The sequence below is a fragment of the Histoplasma capsulatum genome (genome assembly GCF_000150115.1).
Source record: "Histoplasma capsulatum G186AR genomic scaffold supercont2.5, whole genome shotgun sequence".
In the NCBI taxonomy this organism is placed as follows: Eukaryota; Fungi; Ascomycota; class Eurotiomycetes; order Onygenales; family Ajellomycetaceae; genus Histoplasma; species Histoplasma capsulatum.
The window spans coordinates 1,738,897-1,759,754 of record NW_025544805.1 but is presented as its reverse complement, the minus strand read 5'-3'; the positions used below and the strand labels follow the sequence as shown (position 1 = coordinate 1,759,754).

Genomic DNA, 20,858 nt, shown 5'->3' with positions numbered 1-20,858 from the left:
CACCCCGAGAATAATGCCAGCCATAAATATCATAAGAACCGTGATCGTAAATCAAAGGGCATGGATATCGCAAACATGTATGTATAATTTTGTCGTGCTAAATGCAGCAGAGCAAAAAGCGAAGCGAGAATGAAGAGAAGGGAATCCGTTGCGTGAACGGAATGGTATAGGCTAATAACTTTCACCCACTTCGCTGAGTTTATTTTTCCTTTCTGGGGGACCCATATCCCCATCACGTCGATCGACGCCGGAGCTAATGCGACGAGGTGTTGGTAACATGGAAGGTGGATTGTTGGTACTTCCTCCGGATTCCCTTTTCTTTAAGCCACCGGGAGTAGGTATTCCGGAAACATGATCTCCCTTATTAAACGTGCTGCGTCGTGGAGTAGGGGTTGTGATGTCCTCATTCTCGTCAATATACCCCATGTTGACTGAATGACTATAGTTACTCAGAGATGAGCGGGGTCGTCGGCTCTCTGTTGTTGGGTTGGTGGAATAATGACCAAGCGGTGTGCGTGAACCTGTGATACTTTGTCGGCTCTCGGAGCGAGGTTGCGGGATGGAACTTGAAGCAACAGGTAATTGGCTGATCGAACTACGGCTGGAGACACTGGCTCTACTACTGGGTCTGCTTTCACTTTGAGGGGCCCGAGTTGGAGTCCCTTGGTTAAGACCGAAGGAAGATCTTCCGTAAGAGGATGTAGACTCCCCATCACGAGAGCTAGCAACACTTCCACTTGTCCGTTTTCTAGAAGATCTTCTAATAGTCACTGAAGATGGAATGTAATTCTGGCCTAAAGCCGAGCTCGTTCGGGGAGAGACTTTTGGAGGGGTCTCAACTGGTGCAGGAAGTCTGGATCTTGCAGACTGTACTCGCTCCTCAAGTTTTTGCATTTTGCCGATGAGGCCTCGGATTTGATACAGAGAACCAGACCTGGGCAACCCAGGCGGTTGTTGGGTCGGGTAGGACCGTGTAATAGAGCGACGAGAGGTGACGGAGGGAGTTGAGTTGCCATTGCTGGTGGGTATGGAGGGTCCCCGAGAGTGTCTCGTCTTGGACGACGGATATGGCGGCCTTGAGCCTGATTCAGAAATAGAGACTCGAGGGCGTGGTATAGAAGGAGTTGTGGTTGCTTTCGCAAGACGATATGATGACTCCGAGAAAGGCGGTGACGGCGGGGTTTGAATATCAGATGCAACAGATGAAACTGACTTCGTAGGTGGAGTCGCAATGGTTGGTGACGACGATGTGGTAGCAGGGGAGTGTTCGGAAATATCGGGAGTATGGGGCACCGGAAGGCCTGGGCTAAGAGTAAGGTTGTTCTTCTGCTTAAGCAAAAGTTCGGCTTTGCGAAGCTTCTCCTGGATAATGTGTGCTTCAATTTTGAGATCAGACAACTCATCCCGGAGACGCTGATTTTCAATACGCAAGGTTTCCCGTTCTTGCTCTCCGTGTTTTATCTCTTCCTCGAGCAGAACGCCCCGTTCTATGGAAACGTTGTATTTTGATTCCAGGTCTTCCAAGGACGACGATGTGTTGCGCGCTTGACGCTCAAAATCGTCATTTGCAACCTCAATATCCCTGAGTTTCAGCTGCAGCGTTCGATTTCCATCCCGCAGACTCGTAATCTCCTTTTGAAGCGCACTCTGCGCAGAATTTGCCTCCGTCTTGGCTTGTTTATATTTCGCCTATCAAATAAAGGTTAGCGACCAAGACCCCTCTGACATACATCGAAGAGAGAATCGATTTACCTTCCATTCCTCTATTTCATATGCTGCACTTTCTAGCTTTTCATTCAACTTCCTCTCCCTCCTCTCTGAAGCCTCAATGTCTTTCTCTAGTTCAGCCTCCAGCTCCCTACTGGAAGACTGGAAGTCCGCAAGTTCAGCTTCGAGATGTTCATATTGTTTTTTGTAATAGGCAATGATATCCTGGGCGGACGTGGAAGCGCTTGGTGGTGAGGATGGGGGTCCATCAGGCAGAGGCATCCTCGTTGCCTAAGAGTCCCTGAATGCTGGAGGCGCGGACGTCACTGGGGCCTATGGAATGCGCATAAGTGATAGAGAGAAAAAAAGAGTTGCCTGTATTCACAAGGCCAAATCGCAACGTCGCAGGGCTACTCTCTCTGTAGAGCTTGTAGAATCTTGTGATAATACTAAGTGGGAGGGGTCTGGTAGTGGATCCGACCAAGATATCGGCGATGGTATGATCGATCTCAAGGCCCAAAGTATGTCTCCCAGTGGTTGTAGCGAGAGGCGCTTAGAGAGATAGACGAAAAACTTACCTTTGGGGTTTACCGAAACCCTGTCGAATGTCGTCGTAGTCCACTACGCTGGTCGATGTCGCTGGTGGCCGGTAGATGAGGTTGTCGTCGTCGTCGTCGTTATCATGGGGGTGCAGGAAGTGTTGATTGTTTGCATCCCGTGATTACATAACGTCCCTCAGGGGATCCATGACAACGCGCACTAGTCCAGAAATAGACCAGGCGACCTGCCGAGGCCGGCAGGCCGTTTCACACTAAGCCAAAACTGGTCCAGCACGGCTGGATCACCTGATCCGCCCTTCCCTGCCTCCCGTCGTGCACATATCAGACGTCTCCGCAGCACGCTTAACAACTCCACGCCGCATCCCCACGCCGGCCCCAGGTAGTATCCAGGTATGTCCACTAGCTATCCCATTCTTGCTCCCTCACATCTCTCTCTCATCTTGGTTCTACCATGTCAAGCATTGAGACCCGGAGCTTCCCATTGCCTCCTGGGGCCCTTTTCCGGTCTGAGCACATTGCCCCTTGCCTCCGCAGTATGCCCACGCACACTGGTCCTCAGGCGCTCTACTATCTATCTAGCTTTGCTGCCACGCACTTGACTCCACTCTCTGATTACCTCCATTGCTCTTTTACTATCCTTCGTCCATAGAAATATGGCCATGGAAATAATACTAACGTTCTATGGATGGCAGTTGCCCTCCTGGCTTCGCCAGACTCAGATATCATGGCTGATTCATCAGACTTGAATCTCGACGCTCCCAGCGACCTTCAGGACCTTCCTGATTTGTCTATGGAGCTTATCCCCCCACAGGAAGGGACTTACCCTGATAGAGCCTCCTTACTTGCTGCTGTGCAGGCACACGGTAAAGCTCATGGCTATAACATTGTTGTCAAATCATCCAGTACACCCACAGAGAAAAAGCCAGGCAGAGTCGCAAAGGTGTGGTTGCGATGCGATCGTGGTGGCCAGTACAGACCCAGAAATGGGCTCACTGAAGAAACACGGAAAAGGAGGCGGACTTCACGACTCATGGACTGCCCTTTCATGCTCGTCGCTGCAGGACATCCGGGAATCTGGACGCTGACAGTTTTAAATCCCTCACATAACCACGGCCCGATAGTGGAAAAGCCTCGACAGAATCCTCATCCTAAGGCGAAGAAGGGCCAAGTCACGGCTACTCCCTATGACTGGCCTCATGATGCGACATTCACACCATTCACAACTGCGCTTGTGCTTATTGATATGCAACGTGATTGTAGGTGTCTTAATGCTTAATACGTCAGTAGCTGAACTATAATCTGACAGCGGTATCACATCCAGTTTGTTCACCAGGCGGATACATGGCGTATCAAGGATACGACATTACGCCTGCACAGCTCCTTATTCCTAAGTTACAGCGATTACTTGATGCTTTCCGCTCAGCCGGCTTTCCTGTGTATCATACCCGTGAAGGTATAGGCCGTCATGAGCAGCTTTTGAATGTTTATTACCGTTCACTTACCAAACGTATGTAGGGCACCGCTCTGACCTCTCGAGCGTCTCCAATCGGGAAACTTTCCGCTCAAAAATCAACCCGTCTGGCATGGGTATAGGCTCAGATGGGCCTCTTGGTCGACTCCTCATACGCGGTGAGCCGGGACATGACATCATTCCAGAACTCTATCCGACCATGGGCGAACCCATTATCGATAAACCAGGCAAGGGGGCATTCACGTACACCGATTTCGAACTGCTCCTGCGGAATAAAGGGATCAAAAACCTTGTTCTTGCAGGTGTTACTACGGATGGCTGCGTTTCCACTACCATGCGAGAGGCAGCCGACAGAGGCTTCGACTGTATCTTGCTCGAAGATGGTACGTCTGCGGCTGACCCCTCACTTCACATGAGCACTATTGAGTCTATGAAGATAGACGGTGGTATTTTTGGAGCGACGACGAAGGTCGACGATATGGTACAAGCGGTTGAAAACTTCAAAGCTGTAACTGTGAAGAAGCTTGCTCCGCAAATGTCCAATGTTGCCCAGTGAAAGGGAACAAACGACAAAAACTTGCGGTATAAATTCCCTTATCAAAATATTTCCCCCTCTTTGTTAAATTTGCGCCTTGACTTTTTGCACGTATTTGAAGTCTGGTGTTATCAAGGCGCCTTTCTTTGCTATACCTTGTACTCTTCTTTCTCTTTTTTCCTTGTGGAGGGAATAGTTTGTTTTTATTGGGTAGTTACATTGTTTTCGGGATATTCATGAAATGTCGGCCCTTAGGACATGTTTCCAGCCTTGCTTTTATTCGGATTCTTGGTACTATATATACTTGTGTGTACTTGGTGTGGAAGCTATATCCATTGGCTTTTTGAAATATCTTTTCAGTTTTCCCACGTTATCTCTCCTTTATTTTGTGTCTCAGGTTCTCTCTGCTCCCCTTGCATTTACGTCTTGGGTTGTCTCACATCCTAAGCAGTCAAGAACGATTCAGGGTTTATTTTGTGATTGTTTGAGTACGTCAACTATCCCATGAGAGCAGTAACCGTCCACTAAAAGAAATAGCAAAAAACGATTTATCTGGCGCTTTATTATCAACAGTAGACAACTTGGGTATCATAAAAGCATATATAACTATCAAGTAATGCCCCACGACCAGTGCCTTTTTAATCATCAGCCTATTCTCTCCTCGATAATAGACACTGTTCTATGTTCACTGGCCCATATAAAACAGAAAAGGAAGGAACCTCCTAAAAACCAACAATCAACGCCATGCCAAATGGAGAGCAATGAGAAATTGAAGAACTATAAATAAAAACAGAAGGCAATTCCAACACCCCTCTCAAAAACACAAGGAAAAAAGAATGCAAAATATAAAAACTAAGAAAAGCCAATCACAACCACTTCCTCCCCGCCGCCACCACCCTCCCCCTAAACACTGGACTCGTAATCTCCATCCCCTGCCGATAGAACGGGCTCATCACTGTCTTTACCCAGTTCTCATACACCTCATTCATAAACTGCCGGATGGCCTCCTCCGTCTGCGGCGACGTGGGATTATTGGCTATGGACGAGGAGGAGGCGCGTGACGTCGTTGTAGAGGCTGCGGAGGCTGAGAGTGCGGTCGATATGGGCGATACCCCTGCTGAGGAGGATGAGGGGGGTTGCGGCGGCTGGTGGAGGAGGAGGAAGCGGGTGCCTGAGCCGGTCAGGAAGGCGGAGACGTAGGCGGAGGTTGGAGGGTATGTGTCGATGTGTTTCAGGTACCTGGGACAGAGTGAATGGGTTGCGCGTTAGGCTGGTCTTTTTTACCCCTCGTTCTATGTCCTATACAGAGGACGGCAGCGGGGATGCGGCGAGCTTGCGACGCGCGAGTTTCCGCGCCGAAGGTGATTTCCTGGTATGGGGGTTGTCACTTACATCGCCCCATTGGACCATTGGAGCTCCTCGACAATGTCTAGACTGGCGTGGACTATGAATTGGTTCATGTACGGGGCATTATCCGGGAATCGGAATCGGGCAACGCCATCTCCGCCCGCCTTGGAGGTGCCAAAGGCAAGGCTGAAGAGGGGGACGTCGGTAGGGGAGAGGATTGTAAAGTAGTATGACATGGCTTAGTGATTTGCTCTACTTTTTGACATGGGAAACCTATGACGGCGTCGGTGCATGACGCATCGTCTTCGAGAGTTAGTGGGCGCTGCGATTTGTTGAAGTTGCGATTGGTCATGTGATCTGAAGAGGTCGGCCCATAGATTAATTACAGCGTCGGATTCGACATCCAACTAACGAATTCACAAGGAAAACTGAAGGTTTGTCCGTCATTTACTCCCATATATCCATCCGGGATATATCAACCTAATCCACATTCACCCTACCAACGTCACAATGTCACGCCCAACCCTTTCCTACGGCCTCAACCTCTCCAACAAGAAGCCCCAAGGCCTTTCCCTGGCCAAAGCCACCACCTCCACCAACAACCCGCAAAAGCGCAAAAGGACAATCTTTGACTCAGATTCCGAAGATGGCGACGCCCAAAAAGAAAGCAACGGCTCCATAGAAATCACCACCATAGGTGGTCTCAACAACAGCAACAACAACGATGATACGGACAACGGAGGCCCCTCCGGGAAAAAACCCGCTACCTCGAAAAGAAAAAACCCTCCACAGCTCAACAACTACTCAAACCTCTCCAGCCTCCACAGTAGCAAAAAGCACGCCCAAACCGCCGAATCTCTCGACTCATCCATCTACGACTACGACGCTGTCTACGACTCCCTCCATGCCAAACCTTCCTCCACCGCCGCCGCCGCCACTGAAACCTCGACATCGAAATACATGACCGCCCTACTCCGCAGTGCAGAGATCCGCAAGCGCGACCAGCTGCGCGCGCGCGATAAACAGCTCCAACGCGAACGCGAAGCAGAAGGCGAAGAGTATGCGGATAAGGAGAAGTTTGTTACGGCGGCGTACAAGGCGCAGCAGGAGGAGGCGCGGCGGATAGAAGAGGAGGAGGCGGAGAGGGAGCGGGAGGAAGAGGAGCGGCGGAAGAAAGGCGGCGGGATGGTGGGGTTTTACAAGAATATGCTTGAGCGGGATGAGAGGAGGCACGAGGAGGTGGTGAAGGCAGCGGAGTCCGCGGCGGCGAAGAAGAGAGGTCCGACGGAGGAAAGGGTGGAGCAAGAGGAATTGGTGGAAGCGACGGAGAAGAGCGAGGCGCAGATTGCGGCGGAGCTGAATGCGCGGGGCGCGAATATCATTCTTAATGATGAGGGGCAGGTTGTTGATAAGCGGCAGTTGCTTACGGCCGGGTTGAACGTTTCGCGGAAACCCGAGAAGGCGAAGGGGGCGCCTGCTGCGGCGGATAAAGCGGCTGGGTCCGCTGGGTGGGGCGTAGAGGGGAGATGGAACCGGCCGGATGCTGCTGGTTCCGGGCGTGCGGGTCAGCGGGCCAGACAGACGGAGATGTTGGCTACGCAGTTGGAGGAGAGAATGCGGAAGGAAGAGGAGGAGAGAGAGGCGAAGGAGAAGGAGCTCGCAGCGAAGATGAAGAGTTCGAAGACGGCGGGTGATGTGCAAAGTGCACGGGAGCGATATCTCGCTCGGAAGAGGGAGAAGGAGAAAGAGGGGCGCCAATAAAGTGAATGCAATTTTGGGGGCTGGGAGTACTTGGGGATTCTTGTTCACCGGTAGATAGATGGCAGCGGGATTTGCGATATGGCATCTGCTAGGTAGTGCACCTGTACACAAAGATAGCCTTTTTATTCTTTCATAAAAAAATCTTGTAGTATCCTCCACAGCTTGCCACTTCAGAAACAATAGTCAATCCAGAGATATCCTCATTCCCCAGTTAATCTAATCTATCCCAAAAATTTAATAATAGTAAGCAAACCCGAATTGTAAATTTCTAATGGAGAAAATTAAAAGGTTAAATATGAAATGATGAGAACAAACTGAACACGGAACCAGGATTCCGTACCAACCAACAAGTCTATATAGAAAATGGGGTTGTGACTCATGAACCCAAACGACCCAAAAATGCCAGAAAGAACAATAAGGACATCATCAGCCAGATCATGATAAGGTGGTATGCAAAGCAAGGTAAAACAACAATGACGGGGAGAAACAGCAAGAGAGAAAGAGAGAAGGAAATGAAAATCATGAACCATGTCTCCCAATAAGTGAGAAGTCAGCGAGCAAGTTGATTCGACCATTTCGCCTCTCTCGTCGCCCTCAATCCTTTTATTCATCCGGTTAACGCGTAACTGAAGCCTAAAATCCCCATTCCTAAAAAGGCGAACCCGACACAGAGAGACCGATTATGCGACAACACCAACCCCTCGGAGAAAAGCTGGAGCGCAACACTCGTCATCACGCCCGCCGTGGCCGCAAACATGCCCCCATACACAGCCCACGAGATATTATTAGGATTAGCACCAGTAGCAGCACTGATTCCGCCACCATTAGCTGCTTTGCCGGCGCCCCATATCCATAACGCTGCAAGACCAGCGCCGGCTGGTTGGCTGACGCCGCCTAGCAAGCTGGACCAGAGCATGGCTTTCAATCTCGAGTGGAGGGCTAGGTAGAGAGGGAGCGTCATTGCAAATCCCTCGGTGATGTTGTGGATGAAAAGGGCCATGAAGATTGAGAATCCTAGGGTTGGATTTGCATGGTTAGTGGCGTACGTGATGAAGCCCTCAGGGAGTTTGTGAAGGGCTATTGCGAGGGATGTTTGGACGCCAATGGCTAGGAACGCATTTTGCGGGACGTGGTGATGGTGGGTGAATGAATCCAGAGAGTGGGATGATAGCAAAGCACGGTCGTCAACGTGGCCGCGGACCTGGCGGATGTCAAGAGATGTATCTCCGTCTCTTGAAACGGGTCTTGATTGGTGTATGCCTGATGCCGAGCGGGAGGGAAGTTGGTGATTCGAAGCACCACAGCCCGCTTCAAGTGTTTGCGGGCTGATAGTAATACTATCTCTGGATGCCACTTCTTTTGGATGCCGCTGAGTTATAATTTTGGCACATTCCTCTCCACATACGTGGGAGATACCATAGCAGGTGCCGTCCTGGTCGCAGAATGGCTTGTTCCCAGGGACAAGAGAGCTGAGTTTGCATTTTATACGGGAAACGACTGGTAATTTTGAGTTTTGAACTGATGTTCGGTGGGTGGACGGCACTTCGGATCCGGCGTTGGAAGGAAGCAATGACGAATGTTCAGTGGGAACGGTGGTCAAAGGTTTCAAAGCTGGATTTGGCTGAGAATGGTGATGTTGAGTCTCTTCTGTGCTCCCATTTGCTGCTCCAGGCCCTTTTAGAAAGTGTTCATGCGTGTGCATACAATCAACCACACGAGACGGGATATGACGGTGGATGAATGACGAAACGAGCTGTATGATAACCATCCCTGCTAGAAAAAGTCCGATCAAAGCGGAGGCGGCTGCGCTAGAAGAGAGTCCAGCTTTAACAAAATAATCTTTGGACGTTGGCAACACGCTGTAGAGAGAGCTGAAAAGCTATCTTGACTGTCAGTGGTCGTCCGAGCAAGGCAAAAAAAATAGGCATTGGAACTTCTGGCGTCTTCCTCACCAACACTCCTGCGCTTAGACTCAGCGAGGCAGACAGAAATACATTGCTATCTGAGATTTTGAAGTTCTTCAACCCAAAGCAGTTCCTCGCAATGACATCCACACAGATAATGCTCGACCCAAGCACGCAAGCTAGAAAACATTAGCAGCTCTAGAGATTATCCCGTCGGAAAGATTAAAATTCGAGCGAATAACACCCACCAATGCCACTGACACAGCTCATCACCCACCCCCGGGTATCATTATCCAGGCCCATTTTGCTGGAGGTGTGTAGGATATATTTTGAAGCTACAGACTCCGCGGTACGACCTTCGCTATATTCGGGCGGAGAACCAAGTACGTCATGGGCTGAAACAATGAAAAGGGAGGAATGCAGGCCATAAAGGGACGTAGTAGAGAGGGGGGGAAAGTAATATAGACAGCGAGGGAGGAATTCCCCGTCAGTCGCAGAAGCGGCTCTGTTCAGTAACTTTTTGTTTGCACAGAGTATGTCAGGACGTTCTGGGCCTTGGTTCGCACGCATTAGTAATCCACGGCCGTCATAGGCTGGGATTGTAGACCAGCCTTAACTAAGCAATGCGTCATCGATGGTCTTTGCCGTTGGAGACCCCGGATTCCTATTGCGGACTAGCGCAGGGCACCTATATACAGATGCCATCGGCTGTTGCATGCTCACACAACCAACCACCTCGACGTCTAACAGGTCTTGCAAGGCAACGAAGTGACACTTTTGAAGCAGCACACAGATTGAAGTGGTCGATTCGAAATAATGGCCTCTCAGGACTCACCAGGTTTTGAGGCTTTCCCAATCCCTCCCTCTGGCTTGAGCTTTCGAAGCCGAATTTCTTTCTGCCATCCAGGCTACGAGGAACCAATGAATACGTTGTTATTTTTATTTCTCCCACGCGTTGATCCTGTACCGCCAGGAGCAGCAGTAGCAGCCTCCGGCACCCCCACCTTTGGTGTACATCATTGAACTGCCCTTGTTACATGCCAGGTCATCGCTAACAATGCCTTCGACACTGGATATTTCACCCAGGACAAAGATGGTGAATATCCCTCCTGATGGAATTCTCACAGGCGAAAAATACTATCTTATCCTTGGGGGTGTGTCCCAGTATGCTCATGTTCCCTCCCATCTTCAACTCTTCTACTTACTTCATTTTTACTATCAGGCCTATATCCCATTGTGCCTAGCTTTCTAGACTGGGAGTTCCCCCATGGTCGCATTCCAGAACCCTGGAACCAGGCTCCCGTTACAGCCTCTTCTACCACATCTGGTTGTGCTGTTACCAATTTTTCACTCTGCACTAAGCAAGCCCACATTGTTCCAAGGGAAGAGGAAACCTGGTATGCAAGGAATGGAATGGACATATATGGGCTCAATCTTGGTGATATTCACGAGACAACCAATGTCCTTCCCCTCAGATCTGATATCCACAGGTGCTTTGACAACCGATGGTTTGTCATAGTCCCAAAAACTGCTGGCACTGAAGTATCTACTCCAGCGACACTCCATTCTCCTCAATTTGTCACGCATATCTTGTCAACTGAAATGGCTCAATACTGGCCTACGTACCATAACACCCTTGTCCAGCACCTCCAGGTTGACTGCCGTCCATATCTATTTGCTCGATTTGCCTGGGCTGTACTCCTTCATGTCAAACCATTTATCAACAGTGGTATCCCACGTCACATCATTCGACTGCAAATGACATCCAATGAGGGACAATATGTGTTGAAACGCAAGGCGGAGTTACTGACTGGTGCAGTGCTTAAGAAAAGCTATGGGGGTATAGAGTCCGGTGTTAGCAACGATGCCAGTGTGGATGGAGGCTTCTGGGAGGACACGATGTGTGAATGAAACGTCAGAGGAACCAGGAGGCAAAAACAGGTATCCTCCGAAGCAGATCCAGATATGATGCCCCTGGATAATGAAAAGACCGTCATCGACATGAATGAGACACCTGTAAAAAGCAGTCCCTTGCCGCACTGGACAGTTTCCAAGGAGGAATAGCCAAAAACCGCCGGATACCATTTCAAAGCATACCAGAGCGGAGCAGACGAATGATTTTTTCCGGTTTGAACCAAGGGCCAAATTCACATGAATATTTCTAGTGTCTAATTAAAGGCCTAATTAAGGCCACGAGTCTCCCCAAATCATCAACTTTGACGGGTCCCACATCTCCATGTAGGTTCGGCAGGAACGATGTATTCCTTAATTAGCATTGTTTTGTGGCAGCCAGGCAACTTGCGGGACGAAGATAAATCGATTAGAGGTCGCAAGCGTCAGTGACACCTCATGATTGCTTATTGTCGCCGACATATATTCCCGCATTGTGCAATGAATGGCTTTTCGCCTTTCAAATATACGAGCCTCCCGCCTATAACACATAGCCTAGGCTGATGTTTTGTGGGTGGTGGATGTATGTACGTATGCATTTGTTTAGCGTCCCCCGGGAGGGGGGTTGGGAATTGCAGGCTTTGCCTTCACCTCCGGAGCTTCCCGAAGGGCATGGGGACGTGCTACGCTGAAGAGATCTCTATGTACATAGTACGGGGGGAACAGAATTCAGATAGCAACTCTTGAAAAGACTCAGTCCTCAGGGCTTTGTGGGTGGTGAAAGGTGGGGGGGGGAGAGGGGGTAGAAGCATCCCTGTTGCTATCGTCACGTCAGTGAAAAATTTGCGAGGGAATGTTTAACTGAACTGACTTGATTTGTGATTCGCTTCCCTGGAAGGGAACACTGGCCTCCCTCCAGCTTTTTTATTGTATGGTTAATACTATATATAATAGGAACGAAACTTCAGCAGTGTTATTTGCAAAACAAAAGCCTGCAGTGGCCTCGAGATTGATTGCCAGTTGCTCGTGAATTGGCTCTCACGAGTTAGTTGTGTCGAACGTCAAGTTTAGTAGAATAAAACCTCCACCAAAATCCACCACCAAAATCAGCATCTATTTGAGAAGTGAGAGTTTATGGCACAAAAGTTATCATTTTCTTTTGAGTGAGAAAAGTTAAACATCTATCCATCAGGTATAAATTGGTAGTTGAATGGCTGCTAGATAGAGATAGATAATCAGAGCTCTAGTTATCATTTTATGCTCAATTGAGGCTAAGCTAATAAACAATACGACTCTTTGAAAACTGTGGAGATCTTGGAAATTGTTGCTTGATCTCCATGACCTGCTGGATGTCTGAGTATTTGTATTATGTAGCATGTTGCCTGCTGACTAGAGCCAACAAACTGTCCCTGCTGTGTAAACACGGAGAGGGCTCTTAAGAATTAATTATTCAATAAAAATAGATCAAATGCTGCTTAGGGTTAGGGTCGCAACCTGCATGGCCTGTTCTTGGTTCGATTCCATGGTCTGTTTCCAGGGATGGGATGGAAACAAAAGAAAAAGTATAATCATGAGATGGGATGAAATGAGATCCATCTCATCTCATTCTTTAAAACACAAGGGATACCGAGCAGATAGGCATCCAGCTAGCTAGCAATCTCTATTTGCATAGGGATCGATTAGGGGTGCAGGCAGGGAGACAGACAGACAGCTCTCCTCCTCCAGTATATCTTCAGGGGCGAAGTTAGGGGCAAAGTGATCGCTCTCTCCACTGCACAAGATCTTTACTAGCTAACTTGAGATCAGTTATATTATGTAAAGCAACTAGTATTCAAATAGCCGGCATGTACTTGCATAGACTCATGATATATAGTTAACAAACATGAATGCAATGAGATGTAAAATATCGACCTCAACTAGCCCGTCTTTTGCTTGTTTTTACTTTTGCTTGGCAAACGGCGACTAGCGCGGTTGGCTTGGAGTTGAACGCATCTTCCAAGCCATCGATGCTTGCTCATCCTGGCTCGCTGTGCCAATGCTTTCGTCCCCCCGTCTTGCCGCTCATTTGATATCCTCACCAGGGCAGTTGGGATAAAAAAAGGGTACAAATCGCAATCATGTCCAAAGCTACCGTTGCTATGATAGCAGCTGCCAGCGCTGCGACTGGCGCTGCTCTCACTGCGTTTATGTACTCCTCTAAGAACCGCCAACAGCAGCTAGGTTCACGTCTTCCACCACCAGCTACAACAACCCCCCATCCCAAATCCCCCGTCCTCCAACCGTCCCTTTCTCCAAAATCCCCAGTCGACCCCGCCGGCCTGTTCCAATATGGCTTCCCCGGCCCAGTGGCAGACATAGTTACCAGCCTCCCACTCACAAGCGCATTCGACCGAAGAACCCGCAACCCCTTCTGGGTAGCCGAGCACATCACCCCCGAGTCCCTCGCGCAGAGCAATGGCGATCGCCGCAGAAGCAACTTCTTCGAAGAGCAGACCATCCCGCAAGCCTTCCGCGCCCGGCTGAGCGATTACTTCCGCTCCGGCTACGACCGCGGCCACCAGGTGCCCGCCGCAGACGCCAGGTGGAGCCAGGACGCGATCGATGCCACCTTCTCCCTGGCGAATATGTGCCCGCAGGTCGGCGAGGGCTTCAACCGCGATTACTGGGCCCATTTCGAGAATTTCTGCCGGCGCCTGACGCAGAAGTATCCCTCCGTGAGAATCATAACGGGACCCCTGTACCTGCCCAAGCGCGATCCGGCCGACGGGAAGTGGAAGGTTACGTATGAGGTTATAGGGAATCCGGCGTCGGTCGCGGTGCCTACGCACTTTTACAAAGTTATCTTTGCGGAGGATGGGACCCCGGGGGGGAACGTCAGCTTGGGTGCCTTCGTGTTACCCAATGCGCGCATTCCGAACGAAAAGAGCCTGTCTGAGTTCGAGGTCCCTTTGGAGGTCGTGGAGAGGGCGAGTGGGTTGGAATTCGCGTCACTGCTTCCGGCAGATCGGAGGAAGAAACTCTGCAAGGAGGTTAAGTGTGAGATCATTGTTAGGCAATTCGCGGAAAGCAGTAATAATACGGCGATCCGCTCTCCTTGATGAATAATAACCCATTATATAATATCTGTGTCCGTTTCCCGGCTTTTTCATTTTCAAAGGGTAAGTGTACGATGAGACGGGATTTAAATGGAGCGTTGCGTTATTTTTTATTTTTTATTTTTTATTTTTATTTTTTTTTGCTTTTACAAGATTTCGTGGCTTCTTTTATTCAATGTTCGGGGTTATAAATTTCTTTGCGGTTTCGAGCCATGTATACACGGTATATGGAACAATCATAAACATCTTTTTCTATGTATCCGGCCAGCTAAGACGCGAAGATACCTGTGATATGTATTGGGAAACAGCCTTGAATAAAAAAGAAGAAAGTAGAGGAATCCCTCTAGATATTAGCACTGGAAGGCTGTGCCAGCCTTCTTGGCTATATTTTCACCTCCACCAGCGAAACCAGTCCCTTCGCTATTAATTGTGACCAGACCAGGACGGATTTTGTCCTTGTCTTTATCCTTCTTTCCTTCCTTTGGCTCCGTCTTCGGCTTCCGCTCTGTGACGTCTGTCTCGCAAACATAGCAAAGCACCTTGCCATGCATTTCCCCATCCTCCGCGTCAGTCGCATGCGGATCAGGGTTTCGATGTGGCGTCATGAATTTGTCCACGCATGGTTTACAGATTACATGTCCACATGGTTTTGTTACTTTTATTTTTTGTTGTCATTTTTACTTCCGATTAGTGGGGGGTTCGATACGATATAAATGCATGATGTGTAGGAGGATTGTTGTAGTTCCGAGAATGTTGGTGCGGGGGGAGAAAAAGAAAAAACGTACATATAGCTTTCACGGCATTGCTCAGGCCCTTTTTGCAACTTGGGCATATCCGTATCGTTTCATTGGATTGCTCATCTTTATCCTCAGTGAAGTTGACAGTAACAAGGTTCTTTAATGAGTAATTGTGCTTGTTTTCAGGAGTGGAGGCGGGGCATAAGGGTGCCAGCTTGACCAGCTTGCTGGATAGGTCGTTCGAGGTGGACGGGGTGAGCGAAGGAACCCAGAAAGAGGGAAGCTGAGATTTCGACGATTCACTCTTGACGAATTCGAAAAAAAAATAAAAATGGAATGGCCCGTTAGCAATAACCGTGGAAACAAAAAATAAATAACCCCCCCCCGCATGTTTTCAAGAGCAGGGCTGGGAAATTTCTCACCCGCTCCCTCTCAATTTCCTTCCGAATCTTCTCCCTCTCCTCCTGCGCAATATTCCGCATAGTCTTTTCATCCAACTCAAATCCCTTCCGCCTCTTCCTCGCCGCCTCCCCATTGGGGCTCCCATCCTCCCCGCCCCTGTCTCTATCTATATCTAGTTTCCGCTTCCTCTCCTCCAGACCCATGCTAACCAATTCGAATTCTCTTAATTCCCGCTCGCGTGCTTCTTCCGCCAACCGGCCCTCTCCTTCCTCTCTATCCCGCTCCGCGAGCTGCCGCTCCTTTTCTAACCGCTTGATCTCTTTGCGTTGGGCGAGGAGGTCGTTCACGGCGCATTCACGACAGAATAAATCTCCGTTCGTGGCGCAGGCGACGACGGGGCTCCGGGCGGGGAGAAGACATAGTCGACATGATGAGAACGGGAGGAATGATTCTCGGGAAAGACGGGTGCGCTGGGTTCCCCAGGTGGTGCGAAGGAGGGAGCGTTCGTAGGCGGTGAAGTGTGGGAGGGAGGTGTTGCGCTTGGAGTGCGCCATGGTTGGGGGAGAAAGGGATTTCGCTGGCTAAAGGGCTCTACAATTGGTAGAGAGTAGGCTCGTGATTTAGAGAGCTGAGAGGGAAATCATTGTGATCGATCGAAAAAGCTAGGTGCTAGTAGTTAATAGCGCCCGAAAAATATATCAATACAGGCGGAGGGTTAAACAGAACAACATGTTTTTGCGGAGCTCAAGGAATGACTAAGCTGCAACTCACTCGACATTCAACAAACTTGATCGCAAGATACTCGCTGATACTGGGCATTCTGGCATACTTTGAAGATAAATATTTTGATCTCTTATAAATAGTGTAGGTACCCTCACTTCCCTCCTTGCAATTTACATGTACTATACGTGTACTGTACCAAGCTCTCTTCTTCAAGTTTAGACGTAAAGTTGATGAGCTACGCAAGCATTTGAACACCTTTGGATTTCTTCAGATTATAAGGCAGCTTGATGAATTATCGAGAATACCCGGACAATACCGTATTTGCAATGCGCTTTTGAGCTCATTTCTACATGGCTTCAAATTTCATCGCATTCGGTTACATGTCGCGTACGCCGTAGATTTCGAACTTCTAACCAGTCTGAGCTGTGCCAACACCTTGCGACCCACCAGATAGATCATCCGTTGCTTGAAGGTCAGAGGTTTCTTTATCGAAATCCATAAATACTGGGTCCTCGAAAATACTCGCCTCTCTTTTTTTGCTCTGGCTGTTATGCTATATTGCTCGTGATGAGATACGATGGGTTTTCCTAAAAGAGATTGTGTAGACAACCTTCATTCTATATAAAATGAATCGAATGAGGAATGTCAGCCACATGTGATATGATATCTTGCGGATCGGAGGGTCTCACTGAGTAGCTCGGATACTAACGTAAGTATAAAATTGTTCAAAAATTTGTAGATTGGCTTCTGACATCCAACCTTCCAAGACTTCCAATTTAAGTCATAGAGTAGGAGCCCTCAGGCTCAGAGCGACGGGAGACTTCAAAGATGGACACTCTGCGCCCACCAAGGCTATATCTGGCCATTCTCCTCCATGATGAATATGAATACTTTTGTTGAGGGTGTCCCGTGCGCTACATGCACAGACACCGTCGTATCATTCAGCCTTGCTGTAGTCATATTTAATGTCTTTTTTTCTTTGAAATTCTGAATTGCTCCTCGATATCCCAGTGTTGTTTTAACTGAATACGGCATCTCGACTATATCCATAGTCAAGCTCAAGGATAATGCTAGCAGCTCGCAAAGTTGCAAGGGTATCCTGGCCCGATCACGGTGCAGGTGTGAACAGTTTGTTTTCGTTCATTCGTGCGCAACATGAAGATCCCCGAGGCGAAGCACGTCTACACAGCAACTCACAGGCACGGGAACCATGTCCCTCCCGTATGAAGTGTTGAACAAATCAGGTCCCAAAAGTATAGATACCGTGGTCAGTTCAATGTGTCCCTGGTAAACCAAGCGTCACAGGGGAGCTGAGGCTTAGAAAATCGCTGGGCTTTTATTCCCCGAATACGGGCCCAGCGCTGTGTGCATGAAGGACTAGCAAATGAAATTGCGAAGTTTCTGCGGGCGCGCGATCGAACTCTGACAAAAATAGATCCAACCCAGTCCAAGCTTTGTCTGTGCTTGTTTGATCGCCGTTTCCCCATGCTTTGCGATCGCGGGAGCTTAGCAGTATGTTTCGAAACACGAAGGATATCAGCTCTGATGATGTGCTCTTGTGTTGAATTAACCTCCTCTGAGCTGCGAAGGCCCTCGCATGGGCACCCCTCCATGCAATGAACACGAGTCTAAGGGAGCAATCCAAACTCGGAGGCACCCTATTGGGATACTTATGCGATAAAATAGTCTGTTTCATACGAGTAGGGATACCTTGAAGAAAGTGATTCCATGTCGTGCAGTGGCGATCATTCAAGCGATGAAGTCATACGACATTTTCGCCCTCTCTATCCAAAAGCAGCGGGAGAAACATTACATCCAAATTGAAGAAGGAACTTTGTTCTTTCTTCTCTCTATCTCTTGATTGTATATTGTTACTGTTAAGCACGGCAATGGACATCGCGCCTTGAAGCCAACCAATAATTCTTAATCCTGCAGCCCAGGGTTGTTGAATATTGCGAAGCAACCGGTAGGAAAATATCTATTACACCCTGGTCGCTCAACATCATCGTATATGATTTGGTGGCTATGGCGAAACCACCCTCACGACACATTGAACTTTCTAATGACCAGTGCTCATCTCGAGTTTCAGCTACATCCCGTCTCGTTTGATTTGAACCGATCATGTATGTTGGTGAGGGTGTGTCTGGTCTCAGGAACACGCGCGACGCAGCCTGTTGAAAAAGTCAACGGCATCGTACTGCGGACAAGGGATATATTCGTATTTCAGATGTTGACGAGAATGTCAAGGACATTGCAGCTCGTATGACAAACTCTCGACCACTTCTGTGATATTTTTGGGTTCAGAAGAAAAGCATATAAACCTGCTGAAATCCCCCTTCGATCAGTTTTGTTTTCTCCATCATCAACAGCAACATCAGCAGCAAAAGGCAAAGCAAAAGCAACCAAACGAACAAGCTCTCCAAATCTTCTACAATCCCCCTTGTTGAAAACCTTTATTTTTCCAATCTTCCTAACCCAGAACCCAAAACCCCCAGCCAAAATGCGCGTTTCCGCAATCTTCGCTATCATCTCTGCATTGAGCATGACTGCTCTGGCTCTTCCTGCACCTGTCCCTGAGGACCTCGACATTGCTGAGGTAAATGCCGGCCTCGCGGCTCGGGATGCGCCAGCGGAAGCTATCCCCGATGATTTCGCTGGTGACCTTGCTGGTCTGGATGACGACGACGATGTTGATGGGTTCAATGAGAATCCCGCTGGTGCATTTCAAAAGAGAGGCTGGAGCTGCGGCTTCTTTGGTGGAAATGACGAGCCATGCCACCAGTGAGTTTACCCCCTTTCTTTTCCACTGCGTTCGTTTAAAGCAAGATAACGGGGCTAACCCATGGGCTTATCAGGCATTGCAAGAGCATCAGGGGCTACAGAGGTGGTTACTGCAAGTTCGGAGGTATCTGCAAGTGCTACTGAAGTATGTGATGTACAGTATATGCACATGTTCAAAAACATTCCTGCATTTTCCTGCAATGAGGCAAAAGTAAATACTAATAAGTTTCTATAGCTGGTTTCGATGCCACTAGCGGGTTCATGATGAACGAAGCAGAGAGAAAAAAATATGGCAGGTTTCTGGAAGGAAAAAAACGGACGTGATCTGCTGCTTCGGATAGATTTTTCTTCTTTTTCCCTTCTCTTCTTTCTCTCTCCCCACGATCATCTGCTTTCCTATCATTTCATCATGTTCCGCATAACTTTGACATGCATATTGAAAAATTGCATTGCATCGCAATAATTTCCTTTTGCTGTTTCTTGATTCTAGTTCCCTTTTCTTTTATGTACGCCTGTCTCTTCAACATCATTTGTTCTTGCTTCGGTCTCTCGCTGAAAGCCGCCACTTTGATCAGATTGTACTTCTCAGTCGTTAAATGTTTCCTATGGCATTCTGTCCAGCTCAGTTGGGGCGGACCAGACTCGAATTATGTCGCAAAAAAGCTTTTTCGTGGCAAGCGTCCCCGGCTGTAGCTCGACAGACATTTATACTTGTTCCAATGAAATTTGCATCTTCCCCTGCCTGGTTCCTCCAACTAGCTCCTTTCCTAAACCAAATAGTAGTCTTCATCATCTGGCATCACAAACGACAGCGGTCCCATAATAATTCAGCCGCCAGCTACAGCCGAGATATTTGGAATGGCCTGTGATATGTAAAATTAGACGCTGCACGGAATAACTCAAAGCGTGTCGGAGTGATGGCACGAAGTCAGGTTCCGAGTAGGGCTTAAGGTAGCCGATCGGCATGCCGATAATTAGACGCGGGGTCAAAAGTTTCTTTATTTTGTGGCTGAAATGATTGGATGTCAATGTGTGCAATAATCTCGTTTGAATCTCAATGATTTTATTGGTGTAGAGAAGATTGATACAAATATTGAAAAATCTCCACTTTTTTTAATGTAGAGACTTAATTTCAACGCTCGTCTACAATTGGCTTAGATAACCTCTATTCTTACTTTTGAATTATTTACTTCCCTACCTACTAATCAACTTATTTTCTTAATGTCTAATCAATCTCTATGAGAATAAACATCTTATTTAACTATTAATGCTAGGTTACTAGCGATGATAACTTATTAATGATATATACTAATGATATCTATGAGGATATCTACGATGATATCTATAATGATATCTACAATGATATCTGTGGTGGTATTGTTTAATAGCAATATAATGAATAACATGACTTCGCACTTCTGCTCTGTCTTGCCTCAGCTGTATGTTTCATGAAGTTCCTGCTATAGACGGTGTTGTGCCTGAGCTTTCCAACCCTTTGGAGGAACTAAAGATGCCTTCATCCCCCGGGATTTAGAGGTTCGTTTGCCCACCCCCAGAAGGGGGGCGATAGGGGCAGGCTGCCCTAGTAGTTGATCTCTTCAGGCCCAGGGGCTCTGTAGCAGCGAGAGGTCCCAAATTGAAAAATCTCCAAAAATATGCTGATCCGAACGAGATGGGGCGGGGAAGTGGCGGTAAATGTGACTCAGTCTTGCACAGCCCTGGCCCTGGAAAAATGACAAAGGTAACTGCACTGAGGCCCAGTTATTTACCACTCGAGTCCGAGATACTCCAGGACCGTAACCAGCCCCGTCGCGCGAGAACAAGTGCGGGGAGCTTAGCGCCTCCTGAGCCCCAAAGATGATTGGTATGGGTATTTGGGAAGCAGTAGGGGTGTCTCCACAGCTCTAACGAGTATCATTCCGGCCCGTCCCGTTCGTAAATGGTC

The 20,858-nt window shown here is 48.4% G+C and overlaps 9 protein-coding genes across 9 annotated transcripts; 5 read left to right on the top strand and 4 right to left on the bottom strand.

The window, feature by feature from the left end:
• Nucleotides 1-2,340, bottom strand: HCBG_04553 (nuclear distribution protein NudE; the record flags this gene model as incomplete). The annotated part of the gene is made up of 2 exons (XM_045431602.1): nucleotides 1-1,689; nucleotides 1,753-2,340. The coding sequence occupies 2 exons, from the start codon at nucleotides 1,987-1,989 to the stop codon at nucleotides 172-174; spliced, it is 1,755 nt and encodes a 584-aa protein (XP_045288155.1).
• A 378-nt stretch (nucleotides 2,341-2,718) lies between these two features.
• Nucleotides 2,719-4,830, top strand: HCBG_04552 (isochorismatase hydrolase; the record flags this gene model as incomplete). The annotated part of the gene is made up of 4 exons (XM_045431601.1): nucleotides 2,719-2,800; nucleotides 2,960-3,523; nucleotides 3,589-3,720; nucleotides 3,783-4,830. 4 exons carry the CDS (start codon nucleotides 2,719-2,721, stop codon nucleotides 4,292-4,294), a joined length of 1,290 nt encoding a protein of 429 aa, XP_045288154.1.
• A 309-nt stretch (nucleotides 4,831-5,139) lies between these two features.
• HCBG_04551 (MIP-2A) lies at nucleotides 5,140-5,856 on the bottom strand (the record flags this gene model as incomplete). Its single annotated transcript, XM_045431600.1, has 2 exons — nucleotides 5,140-5,512; nucleotides 5,666-5,856. 2 exons carry the CDS (start codon nucleotides 5,854-5,856, stop codon nucleotides 5,140-5,142), a joined length of 564 nt encoding a protein of 187 aa, XP_045288153.1.
• Nucleotides 5,857-6,066: 210 nt separating this feature from the next.
• On the top strand, nucleotides 6,067-7,534 carry HCBG_04550 (uncharacterized protein; the record flags this gene model as incomplete). The annotated part of the gene is made up of 1 exon (XM_045431599.1): nucleotides 6,067-7,534. One exon carries the CDS (start codon nucleotides 6,131-6,133, stop codon nucleotides 7,379-7,381), a length of 1,251 nt encoding a protein of 416 aa, XP_045288152.1.
• An 86-nt stretch (nucleotides 7,535-7,620) lies between these two features.
• HCBG_04549 (vacuolar Zn-iron permease) lies at nucleotides 7,621-9,591 on the bottom strand (the record flags this gene model as incomplete). Its single annotated transcript, XM_045431598.1, has 3 exons — nucleotides 7,621-9,260; nucleotides 9,334-9,464; nucleotides 9,534-9,591. The coding sequence occupies 3 exons, from the start codon at nucleotides 9,586-9,588 to the stop codon at nucleotides 7,989-7,991; spliced, it is 1,458 nt and encodes a 485-aa protein (XP_045288151.1).
• A 751-nt stretch (nucleotides 9,592-10,342) lies between these two features.
• On the top strand, nucleotides 10,343-11,196 carry HCBG_04548 (uncharacterized protein; the record flags this gene model as incomplete). Its single annotated transcript, XM_045431597.1, has 2 exons — nucleotides 10,343-10,439; nucleotides 10,508-11,196. The coding sequence occupies 2 exons, from the start codon at nucleotides 10,343-10,345 to the stop codon at nucleotides 11,194-11,196; spliced, it is 786 nt and encodes a 261-aa protein (XP_045288150.1).
• A 2,096-nt stretch (nucleotides 11,197-13,292) lies between these two features.
• HCBG_04547 (DNA/RNA non-specific nuclease) lies at nucleotides 13,293-14,273 on the top strand (the record flags this gene model as incomplete). Its single annotated transcript, XM_045431596.1, has 1 exon — nucleotides 13,293-14,273. The coding sequence occupies one exon, from the start codon at nucleotides 13,293-13,295 to the stop codon at nucleotides 14,271-14,273; it is 981 nt and encodes a 326-aa protein (XP_045288149.1).
• A 347-nt stretch (nucleotides 14,274-14,620) lies between these two features.
• Nucleotides 14,621-15,963, bottom strand: HCBG_04546 (uncharacterized protein; the record flags this gene model as incomplete). The annotated part of the gene is made up of 3 exons (XM_045431595.1): nucleotides 14,621-14,925; nucleotides 15,056-15,311; nucleotides 15,430-15,963. 3 exons carry the CDS (start codon nucleotides 15,961-15,963, stop codon nucleotides 14,621-14,623), a joined length of 1,095 nt encoding a protein of 364 aa, XP_045288148.1.
• A 1,379-nt stretch (nucleotides 15,964-17,342) lies between these two features.
• On the top strand, nucleotides 17,343-19,237 carry HCBG_04545 (uncharacterized protein; the record flags this gene model as incomplete). The annotated part of the gene is made up of 6 exons (XM_045431594.1): nucleotides 17,343-17,399; nucleotides 17,722-17,817; nucleotides 18,222-18,255; nucleotides 18,628-18,913; nucleotides 18,988-19,037; nucleotides 19,149-19,237. 6 exons carry the CDS (start codon nucleotides 17,343-17,345, stop codon nucleotides 19,235-19,237), a joined length of 612 nt encoding a protein of 203 aa, XP_045288147.1.
• Between the last annotated feature and the right edge of the window lie 1,621 nt (nucleotides 19,238-20,858).